This window comes from Balaenoptera ricei, chromosome 3 (assembly GCF_028023285.1).
Source record: "Balaenoptera ricei isolate mBalRic1 chromosome 3, mBalRic1.hap2, whole genome shotgun sequence".
In the NCBI taxonomy this organism is placed as follows: Eukaryota; Metazoa; Chordata; class Mammalia; order Artiodactyla; family Balaenopteridae; genus Balaenoptera; species Balaenoptera ricei.
This window is the reverse complement of record NC_082641.1, coordinates 174288671-174304197: the sequence shown is the minus strand read 5'-3', so window position 1 is coordinate 174304197 and position 15527 is coordinate 174288671. Positions and strand designations below refer to the sequence as shown.

Here is a 15527-nt window from a genome sequence, read left to right as displayed (position 1 = left end):
CCAAATCGTAAATCCTTTTGAGCACCTCTTACTGATAAATCCAGTCATTTAGGGTTTGTGGTCATTCTGAGTACTACAATTTATGACACCACTCTTGTTGACTGCTGGTGTGATCCCAGTGGGTTCTGGCCACATGACGCTGAAGAAACAAATGAGAAATTCGTTTCAAGACAAAAATCATAACTATGTAGAAATAAAAATAAAATTTACCCAAGGAAAGAAATACCCGAACATGTATACACAAGGGATTATTGAATGAGAATGTGTAGCAATTAACCTGACCGAATTACAAAATTCACCTGAAAATCCATAGTCACAACAGAATATTTTAATATACGTGTTCAGGAAATGAAAAACACATGTATTAGTATGCAAATTGTATGAAAACAGTTAATGAAAATATTTCTAAGAAACAACAGAAGATTTTGTTCAACAAAAATGTTTGTAATCACAATGAAACATAATTGAAAATGTACTGAGGAATTGTGTACAGCTGTGAGCAACGGGAAGCACCCACAGTCTGCCTGATATGAGGAAGGTGCCAATTCTCACTTGGAGGGACGGGGCCAGGGCAGTCACTGAACAGTGCAGCAGAGGAACAAACTCCAATGTGGTTCTTTTGGACTGTGCAACCATAGCTGTCATAGTGGAATCAGGAACACATGGTCACTAGCAGTATTACCAGAATTAGGTGTTTACTACACAAATTAGACCTTATATGAATATGATCTAGAGAAGATGGAAGTCCAAGCATCAGAGAATACTCTAAACCATGAAAGTTAGAATTAGTTGCCTGGTGGACTCATGGAAACTTGCAGGAAAATCCAAAATATGATGGATCTTTGATGTGGAACTTGTGAAGATGTGTAGAAACCTACACGTCTTCCAATGGAAGTCAACCAGCTGATTGTGGTTTCCAGGATACTCTGGATTGACAGGGTAAGGAATCAGGACAACAGGCTAGAACAAGTGTCCTCAAAGTTCCTACACATGTCTGTCTCCCTGCATGGTGCTGAAATCTGACTAATGCCTCCTGTACTTCTGAATTCCAAATCTCATGCGAGTGAGGCTACATGTGAATTCTCACATGGAACCATAAGAGAAATGGATTATAGAAAATGTCACATTACCCAGGTGACAAAACAATGTAGGAGAGCCAACTCCAATTCTACATTTTATTGTTCAGTGACAGGTTTGTCCTAACAATTATTTTTTTTTAGTAATTTATTTATTTGGCTGCATTGGGTCTTAGTTGCAGCATGTGGAATTTTTTTTTTTTAGTTGTAGCATGTGAACTCTTAGTTGCAGCATGTGGGATCTAGTTCCCTGACCAGGTATCGAACCCGGCCCCCCGGCATTGGGAGTGCGGAGTCTTGGCCACTGGATCACCAGGGAAGTCCCTCTTAACACATTATTGACAGGAGATGTATTAATACATCTTTTGTTACCTCAATGTTATTGACCAGAGATGTACCAATACGTTTTTAGAGAGTGATACAATTAACATCACTGTGCAAAGTTGTTAGAGCTTAAAATTGATCAAGGTTCATTATACAACTTGTGATTGTCATTATCATTCACATTTTGCTCCGTTAGGTTTTTGTTCCAACCTTGTATCTATTATAAACGCAAGTTTATGACCATACAATTTTCAAAAATGATGCATCGTGCAATTTTGAGTGAAGAAGAATTTTTTGGTGAATTTTATGCAGATACTTTCTCTGATTGTCCACGTGACGTATATACTAGTGTCTCAGAATATAGTTCTGATTCAGACGATGTGAATATTAGACCAACAAAAAGACAAAAAACCTTAGTGATTGATTCTGATACAGGAAATGAAAATGAAACTCACAGTGCTGGAGAATGCTCCTTTGCTTCTACAGAAGAGTGGACTGAAGACAACATTTCATGAAAATCAGAAGACTTTACAGTGTGCCAGGTGCAAATAACCCACAAAGTGTTAGTGAAATAACAATTTTTGGTAACAACTTTCTTGAGTTGGTTCCTTCTCAAACAAACTTGTATCACCAACAGAATGAAAAATCATATAAAAAGTATGGTAAGGCTTTAAAATGGACTGATGTAACCAGTAGTGACACGAAGAAGTTTCTTGGGTTAATACTTTTGATGGGACAAATAAGAAAGTCACACTGGAAAGAATATTGGTCGACTGATCCCTTAATTGAAACACCTATCTTTTGAAAGATTATGACGAGAAGAAGGTTCGAACAAATAGACATTTCTTCACTTTAATGATAACTCAGAAAACTCCACTTCCTGCAGAATTTCAGAAGTTAAACCTCTTTTGGATTATTTTCTACCAAAATTTCAATCAATCTGTATACCCAAACAAGAGCTATCACTTGACGAGAGAATGATAAAGTGGAGAGGACAACTCAGATTCAAATCCTGGAAAACTTACGAAATAAGGAATTTTGGTCAGGATTGTTAGCGAAAGTGAAACTGGGTATATATGCAACCTTGAGATTTACACAGGTGAAGTAAAGAAACTGCAAGAAACAATATTATCAGTCCTACAACCTTATCTTGGTTCATGGCACCATATTTACCAAGACAATTATTACAACAGTGTGTCCACATCTGAAATACTATTGAAAAATAAAACAGTGTGTCCACATCTGAAATACTGTTGAAAAATAAAACCAGAGTTTGTGGGACTATAAGAGAATCATGGTCTACCAAACCAATTAAAGGAGAAATCTAAAAATCTACAGGGGGAAGAAATAACATTCTCATGGAAGGGAGAAGTGATTCTTCTTATATGGAAAGACAAGAGGCTAGTCCGCAGGGTGACAACTATTCATGACGCCTCCATAGCATCTACAGGAAAGGAAGACAGGAGGACTGGCCATCAGATAACTAAGCCCACTTGTATATTAGAGTATAATAAATACATGAAAGTAGTTGATCGATCTGATCAGTATCTGGCAAACTTCAATATCCTCTGGAAAACTTGAAAATGGTATGAGAAAATGGGTTTCCATTTGAGTAATTGCAGTTTATTCAATGCATTTAAAATTTATTGTAGCCTTAATGCACAGAATAAAATGACTTACAAGCAATTTTTGTTAGCAGTAGCTAGAGAATGGGTAACTGAGCATTCTGATGAATGTAGTCCCGCACCTGGTCCTCCTTGTGGTGTTTTTAAAAGAGTCCCCTGCAAAGATCCACCTTGTCGACTATCAGGTAAAATAAACGAACATACTCTAGAGGAAATAATACCCACAGGACCAAAAAAAAAAAAAAAATGCCGCCAGAAAGTCTGCTTTTCCAGGGGAAAGTGTGGTGAAACACGGTATGTTTGTAATAGATGTTCTGTTCCCCTGCACAGAGGTGCTTGCTATACTGCCTATCACACTATAAAGAAATATTAGAATGCTTTAGTAAGACATGTACAAAGTTTCAAATAAACACATTAAGTGCAAAAAAAGTTGTTGATATTTACTCAAACATGGGTGTTTCAATATTCATTTACATAACAAATCACTGGCCACAGGTGTTAGTTTCTGCAAAAATCCCCTGGTCAATAATGTGTTAATGCAAACTCTTTATTATTCAAATCCTAGCCAGAAGGAATGACAAAGAGCAAAGGGCAAAACATAGAAATAATTCACACGAGACTATATACACTATGATATTTACAAATTTATGCCATCTTTTACTAGCAAGGAAAATGAAATAAGGCTCTTCTGGCCAAAACAAGAGTAGATTTTCTCATAAGAAGGATGGACTATATAATGGGTAAGGAATATCCAATACCTGGCACTACAGGAGGCCAGTAGGAAAATCCCAACAAATACCAAAATGTCATTTATCAGTAGCCCCACACAAAACGATCAAAACATAAAAATTAAACCAACCTGCATATTAGAAATACATGTCAATTCAACCATGGATCAAACAAGCTCCAAAATGAAAAGAGAAAAGTGTTAATTGATTTAAGGGCAAAACAGTACCTGTTAATCATTATGTAGTATTGCTTACAGAGTACTTACAGAATTATCTCACTTCAGTGTTCATTTTTGAACGTAAGTAGTAAATATCCAGTCGAGAGATCCCCTTTAAGAATGAGGCACTGATAAAGACGATATAACTCTAAAAATTATTCTTTCATGTTATTTTTTTCTGGAACATTATACATGGATTAATTTGTATCAGGCTTTCTCAGATTTCTTACACATATAGGGTTTCTTTCCAGTGGGAATTTTCACATGTAAGAATGAAGGCCAACTGATGTTTTCCCCACATTGCTTACATTCAAGAGGTTTCTATTAAGTATGAGATCTTTCATGCCTTTGAAAGGAACTGGGTCAACTGAAGGCTTTCCCACCTTCTCTACATTTGTAGGGTTTCTTGCCAGTGTGTATTCTCATGTGCCCTTGAAAGGTAGTGCAATAAATGAAGGCTTTCCCACATTCTGTACATTCATAAGGTTTCTCTCCAGTGAGTTTTTTCATGTGTTTGAAAGTATGTGTAACAACTGAAGGCTCTGCCACATTGTTTACATTCGTAGGGTTTCTATCCTGTGTGAGTTCTTTGAAGTATTCGAAATGAACTGGGAAAACTGCTTTCTCACATTCCTTACACTTACAAGGTCCATCTCCAGTGCGTGTTATCATGTGTGTTCGAACACTTGAGGGAGAAATGAAGGCTTTCCCACATTCTTTACATTTATAGTTTCTCTCCAGTGTGGTTTCTTATGTGTCCTTGAAAGGTGGTGCGATAAATGAAGGTTTTCCCACATTCTGTACATTCATAGGGTTTCTCTCCAGTGTGAATTATTTCATGTATTCGCAAACCTAGAGGAGAACTGAAGGTTTTCTCACATTGTTTACATTCGTATTGTTTCTCTGCAGTGTGAATCCTTTCATGTCTTCGAAAGGAACTGGGACAACTGAGGGCTTTACCACAGTGCTTACATTCATAGGGTTTTTCTCCAGTGTGATTTCTTTCATGTATTCGCAAACCTAGAGGAGACCTGAGGGATTTACCACACTTTTTACATATGAAGGGTTTCTCTCCAGTGTGAGTTCTTTCATGTGCTTGAAATGAAGTGGAACAACTAAAGGCTTTCCCACATTCCTTCCATTTATAGGGTCCTTCTCCAGTGTGTGTTATCATGTGTCTTTGAAAGGTTGTGAGCCATGTGAAGGCTTTGCCACATTCCTTACATTCATAGGATCGCTCTCCAGTGTGAGTCCTTTCATGTCTGTGAACAGATTTGCGGTAACTGAAGGCTTCCCCACATTCCTTGCATTTCTATGGCTTCTCCTCATATTCATGATACTCATATGGTTTGTGTCCACTGTGAGATCTGATGTGCCTATTAAGGAATGAAGACTTTCACACACATTACATTCACATGGTTTTACTCCAGAAAGAGTTTTCTGGTTCAGATTAGGATTTGGAATCTGGCTGACAGTTTCTCCATCTTGATTACCTTCTTCGCTTTCACAGAGTTTTTCTACCATATGACTTCTGTAAAAAATGAGAAATTATTAATGATTTCTTTAACAATTTCACATTTATTAGTAGGGTATTAGAATTACATTTTTATATTTTATAGCAAAAGTGAAGATTTTTTGTCCTTTCTGAATTTTTTGAGGATGATTTATACTGAAAGCTCTATAAGAGGACTTGACATACCTATTATGAAAACAGTAATGTTAATATATTGGGTTTCTTAATATTGTTTCCAAAAACACTGGACATCTATGTCACGTTTAAGTAAATGTTTTCGGTGAAAAAAATTTAAGGATAACTTTGAAGCTGGGGTTGTTTTATTTGCTTATTTTAAAAAGTTTATGACATACCGGGATTCTCATGTGGCACACTGCTATCTACTGTGTGTATGACTCACCTTAGTTTTCTCCCTTGGGTTTTGTACCAATCTTCAATGTTATGATTGTCCCATTTTTTTTCCTAAAATGCAGACCCAGAAAAATAATGCAAATTATTAGAAATTATAGAAAAATATTAGATTCTAGGTCCACGATGAGCTGTGACCATGCTTAGTTTATTTACCAATGTACAGCAGTCCCCCCTTACCCACAGTTTCACTTTCTGTGGTGTCAGTTACCTACGGTCAATTGCAGTCTGAAAATATTAATTTACACTGTGCACTCTTTCGAGTAGTACGATGAAATCTTGCAATGTCCCGCTCTGTGCAGGATGTGAATCATCCCTTTGTTCAGTGTATCCATGCTGTATATGCTACCTGCCCATCAGTCACTTAGTAGCCATCTCAGTTTTCAGATCACTGTGGTGGTATTGCAGTGCTTGTGTTCAAGTAATCCTTATTTTAATTAATGATGGCCCCAAAGCGTAAGAATAGTGATGTTGGTAATTAGGATATGCCAAAGAGAAGTTATAAAGTGCTTCCTTTCAGTGAAAAGATGAAAGTTCTTGATTTAAAGGAAGAAAAAAATCATACACTGATGTTGCTAAGATCTGTAGGAAAAATGAATCTTCTATTGTGAAATTGTGAAGAAGGAAAAAGAAATTGATCTTAGTTTTGCTGTCTCATCTCAAACTGCAAAAGTTATGGACACTTAACACTTACACGTTAAGTTCATGTCTATTATACGTGTTCTATTCTTAGTTATTGTTATCAATCTCTTACTGTGCACCGAACTTCTAAATTAAACTTATCATAGGTATGTATGTATAGGATTCAGTACTGTCTGCAGTTTCAGGCATCCACTGGTGGTCTTGGAATGTATCCCCTGCAGATAAGGGGGGATTACTGTATTACTTTTCCATATTCCACATCTTGGAACAGTGTTGATGGGCAAGAAATACTTGTTCTCTAACTGAAGAAGTGAAGGAATGTTGTCATGCTTACCTATTGAGGCCAGGTTCCTCAAGGTTTCCTGCATCACATCTCTGTAAAGTTTCTTCTGCAGAGGATTCAGTAAAGACCACTCCTCCTGGGTGAAGTTCACAGCCACATCCTCAAAGGTCACTGGGTCCTAAAGCAGACCAAATATGTTTCCAGTAAGATGTGTGAGTCTGACAGAACTGGGGATTTATACTCAATTTACAGGAAGATTACATATGATTCTGTCACCTTCAAACATTTATTTTATGTCTTGGTCATCAGAAACTGACCCTATGTCCTTACTTACTTCTTCATGAATTTAACAGCATAATGAACACATGCAAATTATTTATTCATTTTCACTGTGATCACTTTAAATGTTACTGCTCTCTGATGTCAGGGTCTAGAGCACCTTGGAGAAATGAGAGAAATGCTACGCAAATGAATCAAATATCATTTTAAACACACCAGTCTCTTGTGAGAAAAACTCATCTCCTTTGTTATTACACACCATTTAACTCAGTACACTCCATGATGCATGAGGTCAAATCTGCAGGAGCTTTTAATGAATAAAACACAGTGAAGAACTGGAAGCTTTTTCTTCTATTCTCATCACCAAACATGAGAGTCCAGGAGGCCTGTGGAAATCCAACTTGTGACAAGGATCAGTTTGCCATACTGGCCTGAGAATTACTCCAGGTGATTAGAAATAGATTAAAATATTCTTGTAAAGAAGTAGTACTTTTAGCTTGTGTAAAATTTATTGCAGACTCAGTTTCTCCATTCTCTCTCTGTCCCATTCATGGAGCTAGTTAGTTATTCAGAAGTTAAGGCTCAGACAACTTTGCATGATATGACATGCTAAAAAGACACAACTACTTAGACCTCCACAAAACCCTATACACAATGAGCCTCAGGGCTGCTTCTCACTAGTTTTTAGCACACATAGGCACATATAATGAAATGATAAAGTACTAAAACATTTCTTTTTGGTCAAAGCCCTTGCTAAATAACCTTGAGGAACAGGGTAAGAGCTGCATATTGCACAGGAATTCACAACACTCCACAAAGGTCTGATGCTGAATCTGCCCATGATTATATAATACATAAAGGATTCACAGCGCTTTCCTCCAAAGAATGTAAAACCTCCATTCTCTAATTTCAGGTGGAAGTTTCCTGGCCAGCCACTCCAGAGGCAATCCTCCCAACATCTCTCACTTCTGAGCTCCAATATGGTGCACAGAAGCATAACAGCCCAGGCCCAAGTATAGGAATATGTAAGTTGATGACACCACACACTGCCAATAGTGTACAAAAGGGTTTATTACTTCCATAACTGAGGTCTCTGGGGAGTAAGGCAGGCCTCTCAAGAAGGCATGAAATGGCTTGAGAGTGCAAGGAAAAGTACATGGACTTATTTTTTAGCTGAGGTTGTGGGTGGACTGAAGAGAGAGTTCACATACAAGGGCAGGAGCAGGCATGAATTGAATCTCTTGTCACTGCCAAAGGAAGGAAACTAAGGCTTTCCTATCATCGTGGATACATGTGGGTCACAAGAGGAGGAAGGAGGGATGAGGCTTCAAAGCTGTCAGCAGTCAAACATAAAAAACTGGAGTCAGAGACTTCTCTTTTCTTGTTCTTTGTATAATGAACTTGGAAACCATCCTTCCTAACCTCACAAGAAAAAAAGCAAAGAACTGAAGACACAGAGCAAACCACTGTTTCCAAAATTGGAAAGACAGAAAGAAGCTATTTTGAAATAGCTATTCTTAACAAGGCCTATCCTCAAAAGAGACTGTTTCAGCAGGGCCTAATGCAAAGACAACAAAGAATACAACATCTAAGAACTTTGGGACAATTATAGCAGGTGTAAAATACACACAATGAGAATACCTGATAGAAAAGCAGAAAGGAACAAAAAAAATAAGTGAAGCAATCATCACTGAGATTTTCCTAACATTAGTGATAGACAGCAAACTGCAGATCCAGGAAGCTAAGAAAAACACAAAACATTAAAAAAAAAACAAAACAAAACACCAAAAACTGCACTGCCAAGCACATCATTTTCAACTGGAGAAAAATCAAAGACAAAGGGAACATTCTGAAAGAAGCCAGAGGGAAAAAACAAACCTTAGTTTTACGTAAACAAGGATAAGAATTAAATCAGACCTCTTTTCAAAAACTATGCAAGCAAGAAATATAACTGGAATCACACTGTATTTATCCTTTGGAATCTGGGTTCTTTCACTTAGCAATAAATATATATATATATATAAGATTTATCCATGTTGTTGCACATATTAACAGTTCATTACTTTTTATTGCTGAGTAGGATTGCATTGTACAGATGTACTATAATTTATTCATTCACCAAATGATATTTGAGTTGTTTCCAGGTTTTGGTGATTATGAATAAAGCTGCTGTAAACATTCACATCCCAGAAACAACAACAACAACAACAACAACAAACCCCAACTATGCAAGCAAGAAGAGAGTGGAATGAAATATTTAAAGTGCAGAAGGTAAAAAAACACCATCCTAAAACTTTGTGTCAAGCAAAATTATTCTTCAAAAGTGAGGGAGAATATTTTGTAATAACCTATATGGGAAAAGAATCTGGAAAATAATACATATATATAAATAACTGAATATATATATAATAACTGAATACCTTTGCTGTATACCTGAAATGAACACACACTATAAATCAATTATACTTCAATAAAAAAATATAAAAAAGCAGATAAGTCTTTGTAATAAAAAAAATCTCTAGGACTGCTGCATCTCAGGAAAAAAAGTGACGGAGAAATACTTTCTGAGAAGAATTGAGGGACTCTGACATCAATACACCTGGTTTTACAAGAAACAGTAAAAGAAGTTCGTTAGAAGGTACAGGCATACCTTGGAGACAATGAGGGTTCAGTTCCAGACTACCACAATAAAGCAAATCACATGAATTTTTTGGTTTGCCAGTGCATGTAAAAGTTATATTTATACTATTCTGTACTCTATTAAGTGTGCACTAGCATTATGTATAAAAATGCAACATTGCTAAAAATGCTAACCATCATCAGAGCCTTCAGCAAGTGATGGCAGTAACATCAAAGATTACTGATCACAGACCACCATAACAAATGTAACAAAAATTTGAAATACGGTGAGAATTACCAAAGTGTGACAGACACACAAAGTGAGCAAATGCTATTGAAAAAAAGGTGCCAATAGATTTGCTTCACACAGGGTTACAACCAACCTTCAACTTGCAAAAAATGCATTATCTGTAAAGTGCAATAAAGTGAATCGCAATAAAATAATGTATGTCTGAAAATGATATAAACAGGTGGAACATTAGAAAAGAGGACCCTTTAAGAACTGTTCTCAGTTCACTATAGCCTTGTTGGTCTCATGGACACAAGCCCCACTGGTTTTCAAAGCTAGATGTTTTGGGACTTCCCTGGTGGTCCAGTGGTTATAAGATTCTGCCCTTCCACTGCAGGGGGTGTGGGTTCCATCCCTGATCAGGGAACTAGGATCCCACATGCTGTGTGGTTGTGCCCCCCACCCCTGAAAGGCTAGATGTTTGGGGGGCTTGTCTTCATGTGTGACTCTTAAAAGCTGGGGTGCCTCTTAGAGGAAAACATAGGCAGAACACTCTATGACATAAATCACAGCAAGATCCTTTTTGACCCAGCTCCTAGAGAAATGGAAATAAAAACAAAAATAAACAAATGGGACATAATGAAACTTAAAAGCTTTTGCACAGCAAAGCAAACCATAAACAAGACCAAAAGACCACCCTCAGAATGGGAGAAAATATTTGCAAATGAAGCAATTGACAAAGGATTAATCTCCAAGATTTACAAGCAGCTCATGCAGCTCAATAACAAAAAAACAAACAACCCAATCCAAAAATGGGCAGAAGACCTAAATAGACATTTCTCCAAAGAAGATATACAGATTGCCAACAGACACATGAAAGAATGCTCAACATCATTAATCATTAGAGAAATGCAAATCAAAACTACAAAGTAGAAACTAACACACCATTGTAAAGCAATTATACTTCAATAAAGATGTTTAAAAAAAAAAAAAACTACAATGAGATATCATCTCACACCAGCCAGAACAGCCATCACCAAAAAATCTAGAAACAATAAATGCTGGAGAGGGTGTGGAGAAAAGGGAACACTCTTGCACTGTTGGTGGGAATGTAAATTGATACAGCCACTATGGAGAACAGTATGGAGGTTCCTTAAAAAACTACAAATAGCACTACCATACGACCCAGCAATCCCACTACTGGGCATATACCCTGAGAAAACCATAATTCAAAAAGAGTCATGTACCAAAATGTTCATTGCAGCTCTATTTACAATAGCCAGGACATGGAAGCAACCTAAGTGTCCATCATTGGATGAATGGATAAAGAAGATGTGGCACATATATACAATGGAATATTACTTAGCCATAAAAAGAAATGAAATGGAGGTGTTTGTAGTGAGGTGGATGGAGTTAGAGTCTGTCATACAGAGTGAAGTAAGTCAGAAAGAGAAAACCAAATACAGTATGCTAACACATATATATGGAATCTAAGGGAAAAAAAAAAAAGGTAATGAAGAACCTAGTGGCAAGACGGGAATAAAGACAGACCTACTAGAGAATGGACTTGAGGATATGGGGAGGGGGAGGGGTAAGATGTGACAGGGTGAGAGAGTGGCATGGACATATATACACTACCAAATGTAAAATAGATAGCTAGTGGGAAGCAGCCGCATAGCACAGGGAGATCAGCTCGGTGCTTTGTGACCACCTAGAGGGGTGGGATAGGGAGGGTGGGAGGGAGGGAGACGCAAGAGGGAAGAGATATGGGAACATATGTATATGTATAACTGATTCACTTTGTTATAAAGCAGAAACACACCATTGTAAAGCAATTATACTCCAATAAAGATGTTTAAAAAAAAAAGTTTTGGGAAGATGGAATTATGAAGTTGCCTGAAAAATGGCAGAAGGTAGTGGAACAAAATGGTGAATACGTTGTTCAATAAAGTTCTTGGTGAAAATGAAAAAAAAAAAAAAGCTGGGGTGCCAAGTGTGGGGTCTAAACCCTTTGCTCCTCAAGGAGAAGCTTGGAGTTTTGAGTCCCTTCCTGAAGGTGGGGTGCCATGTGGGGGGGGTTGGTTATGGTAAGACTGTGCCTCAGCTTCTACCCACTTTCATGTGGGTGTTCTCATTTGCCCATGCATAGGGAATCACCAGTTATGGGCAACGAGAGATGAGCTGCTGCATGTTCCTGTACGCATGACAATGTCTGCTGCTGCCCTGCCGGATCACACCCCGGGCTCTCTGGGCTGTCTCTGCATAGCTAGACTGAGTCCTCTCCCAGGGCCTGTCTGCCCGGGATTCCTGGGGTGCTGTCCTGTGTGTGCAAGGACAATGGTTGCTTCCAGCTGCCTCACCAAGATCACACCCAAGACCCTTGGTCTGTCTTTGTGTCCAGACCGAGTCTTTTCCCAGGGCCCAGTTGGCCCAGATCTCCCACCAGGCTGTGGCGTGGAGTGTACAGGGCCAGGGTGTTTGCCCAATTCAGACTGGGGAGTGGCGAGGCAGCAGCTGCCAGTGCCAGGCTCTCTCTGCCCTGATTGTTGACAAGCCAGCATGTGCACACTCCTTGCGAGTAGCGTCTTGGCTTCTCCAGCCCTTCTGACTGTCCCAGTGGTTCTCCAAGCAGCCAAGGGGGCTAGTCTCCTCTCTGCAGGATGCCAGGACTGGGAGGCACAGATTGTGGCTCCACCTGCTTGGTACCCAAGGTGAGGGGCTGCCCATGTGGACCTTCTCTTCCTTTCAGATCCCTCCCAAGGGCACAGATCCCAACCTGATGTCTTTTTTTCTGTCCTACCCACTTACGTGGAGATCTTTCATGCGGCTTTGGTCGTACAGAAGTTCTTCTGGGGACCTCCCTGGTGGTCCAGTGGTTAAGACTCTGCACTGCCACTGTAGGGGCATGGGTTCGATTCCTGGTTGGGGAACTGAGATCCTGCAAGCTGTGCGGTGTGGGCCCCCCAAAAAAAAAAAAAAATAGTTCTTCTGCCAGGTTCCAGTTAATTTTCTGTGAGAATTGTAGAAATATTTTTGATGTGTTGTACGGGTAGGTGAGTTCCACATCCTCCTACCCTGTCATCTTGATTCCCCTTTCTCCTTTCAAATTATTAAGTTATTATACTATTTGTTTTGGTGATCTGTGATCAATGATCTTTGATGTTACTACAATGACTCATTGAAGGCTCAGATGATGGTTGGTATTTTTTAGCTCTAAAGTATTTTAAAAGTAAGGTATGTACACTTTTTATACATAATGCTGTTATACACGTAATAGACCATAATACAGGGTAAACATAGATTTATATACACTAGGAAACCAAAATTCATGTGATAATTGCTTCATTGTGATAACTGCTTTATTGCAGTGGACTGAACCTGCAATATCTCTGAGGTATACCTGTGGTAGATACACAAAAGATAAAGGTAAAGGAATCTAAGCATACCAAAAAAGACAGGAATCTAAGCAAGCAAAGAAGACAGGAAAATAGGAATTACAAAACAGCCAGAAAACAGTGAACAAAATAGCAATAAGGACATACCTATCAATAATTACTTTAAATGTAAAAGAAATAATAAATTCTCCCATCAAAACACAGAGTGGCTGTATGGATTAAAAAAAAAAAAGACTCACCTATATACTGCTTACAAAAACGTCACCTGAGGTACAAGTGCACACACAGACTGAAAGGATGGGAAAAAAATATTCCATGCAAATGGAAACCAGAAGAAAGCTGGGGCAGCTATACTTGTAACAATCAAAATAGACTTAAGACAAAGACTGTTATAAGGGACAAAAAAGGTCATTATATAATGATAAAGGAGTAAATCCAAAAAGAGAATATAACATTTCTAAACATTTATGCACTCAAAATAGGAACATCTGAATATATAAAACAAAATTTAACAGATCTAAAGGGGGAAGTAGAAAGCCAGACAATAACAGAAAGGAACTTTAATACCCCAATTTCATCAGTGGATACATCATTCAGAAAGAAAATCAATAAAGAAACACTGGTCTTCAGTGACACATAAGGCCAGTCATTCCATCCAAAAGCAACAGAATACACAATCTTCTCAAGGGCACATAGAACATTCTCCAGGAGAAGAGCATATGTTAGGCCACAAAACAAGTCTTAATAAATTTAAGAAGATTAAAGTCATATTAAGCATCTTTCCCGACCACAATGCAATACAACTAGAAATCGATTATGAGAAGATAACTGGAAAATTCACATGTGGAGATTAAAAATGATACTGAAGGCTTCCCTGGTGGCGCAGTGGTTGAGAATCTGCCTGCTAATGCAGGGGACACGGGTTCGAGCCCTGGTCTGGGAAGATCCCACATGCCGCGGAGCAACTAGGCCCGTGAGCAACAACTACTGAGCCTGTGCGTCTGGAGCCTGTGCTCAGCAACAAGAGAGGCCACGATAGTGAGAGGCCCGTGCACCGCGATGAAGAGTGGCCCCTGCTTGCCGCAACTAGAGAAAGCCCTCGCACAGAAACAAAGACCCAACACAACCAAAAATAAATAAGTAAGTAAGTAAATAAATAAATAATTAAAAAAAATGATACTGAACAACCAATAGGTTAAAAAAATCAAAAGAGAAATTTTAAAAAGTACCTTGAGACAAATGAAATGGAAATATAGTAGAACCGCATTATCTGTGAGGGATACATTCCAAGACACTGCGTGGATGCCTGAAACCATAAATAGTAATTAACCCCACAGATATTATGTTTTTTCCTATACATACACATGCACACACAGTGTGTATACAACGAACAAAGGGAAGATTCATATCCCAGGTAAGATGGAGCAGGATGGCACAAAGTTTTATCACACTCCTCAGGACAATGCACAATTCAAAACTTTATTTTAAAAAATGTTTAAAGTATTTTTTAAATGTTTATTTCTATAATTTTCCATTTAATATTTTCAGACCACAGTTGACTGCAGGTAACTGAAACTGTAGAAAGCAAAACTGCAGATAAAGGGGGACTATTGTGCAACATACTGAAACTTACAGGAGGCAGCAAAAGCATTTCCAAGAGGGAAGTTCATATTGATAGTGATAAATCAAGAAACAAAAATGATCTCAAAAAACCTAACTTTACATATCAAGGAAGTAGAAAAAGAAGAAAAAGCAAATGCCAAAGTTAGTAAAATGAAGGAAATAACAAAGATCACAGTGGAAATAAATGAAAAAGACTAAAAAGGGAGTAGAAAAAAATCAATGAAACTAAGAGCTTTTAAAATATAAGATAGATATCCAGTAGAGATGGCGGAGGAATAAGACGTGGAGATCACCTTCCTCTGCACAAATACACTGCAAATACATCTACATGTGGAACAACTACAGAACACCTACTAAACACTGGCAGAAGACCTCAGACTTCCCAGAGGGCAAGAAACTCCCCATGTACCCGGCCGTGTGGCTGACAGGGTCTTGGTGCTCTGGCCTGGTGTCAGGCCTGAGTCTCTGAGGTGGGAGAGCTGAGATCAGTACACTGGACCACCAGAGACTTCCCGGCCCCATGTAATATCAATTGGCGAGGGCTCTCCCAGAGAGCTCTGTCTCA

The 15527-nt window shown here is 38.4% G+C and overlaps 1 protein-coding gene across 1 annotated transcript in view; it reads right to left on the bottom strand.

Moving 5' to 3' along the window:
- The window catches only part of ZNF627 (zinc finger protein 627), an 80040-nt gene extending 67189 nt beyond the window's left edge, over positions 1 to 12851 (bottom strand). Inside the window, 5 exon segments of the mRNA XM_059919168.1 lie at positions 4530 to 4701; positions 4703 to 5347; positions 5885 to 5946; positions 6870 to 6995; positions 12753 to 12851. Of these exon segments, the coding sequence (XP_059775151.1) occupies positions 4530 to 4701; positions 4703 to 5347; positions 5885 to 5946; positions 6870 to 6995; positions 12753 to 12851 (1104 nt within the window).
- Between the last annotated feature and the right edge of the window lie 2676 nt (positions 12852 to 15527).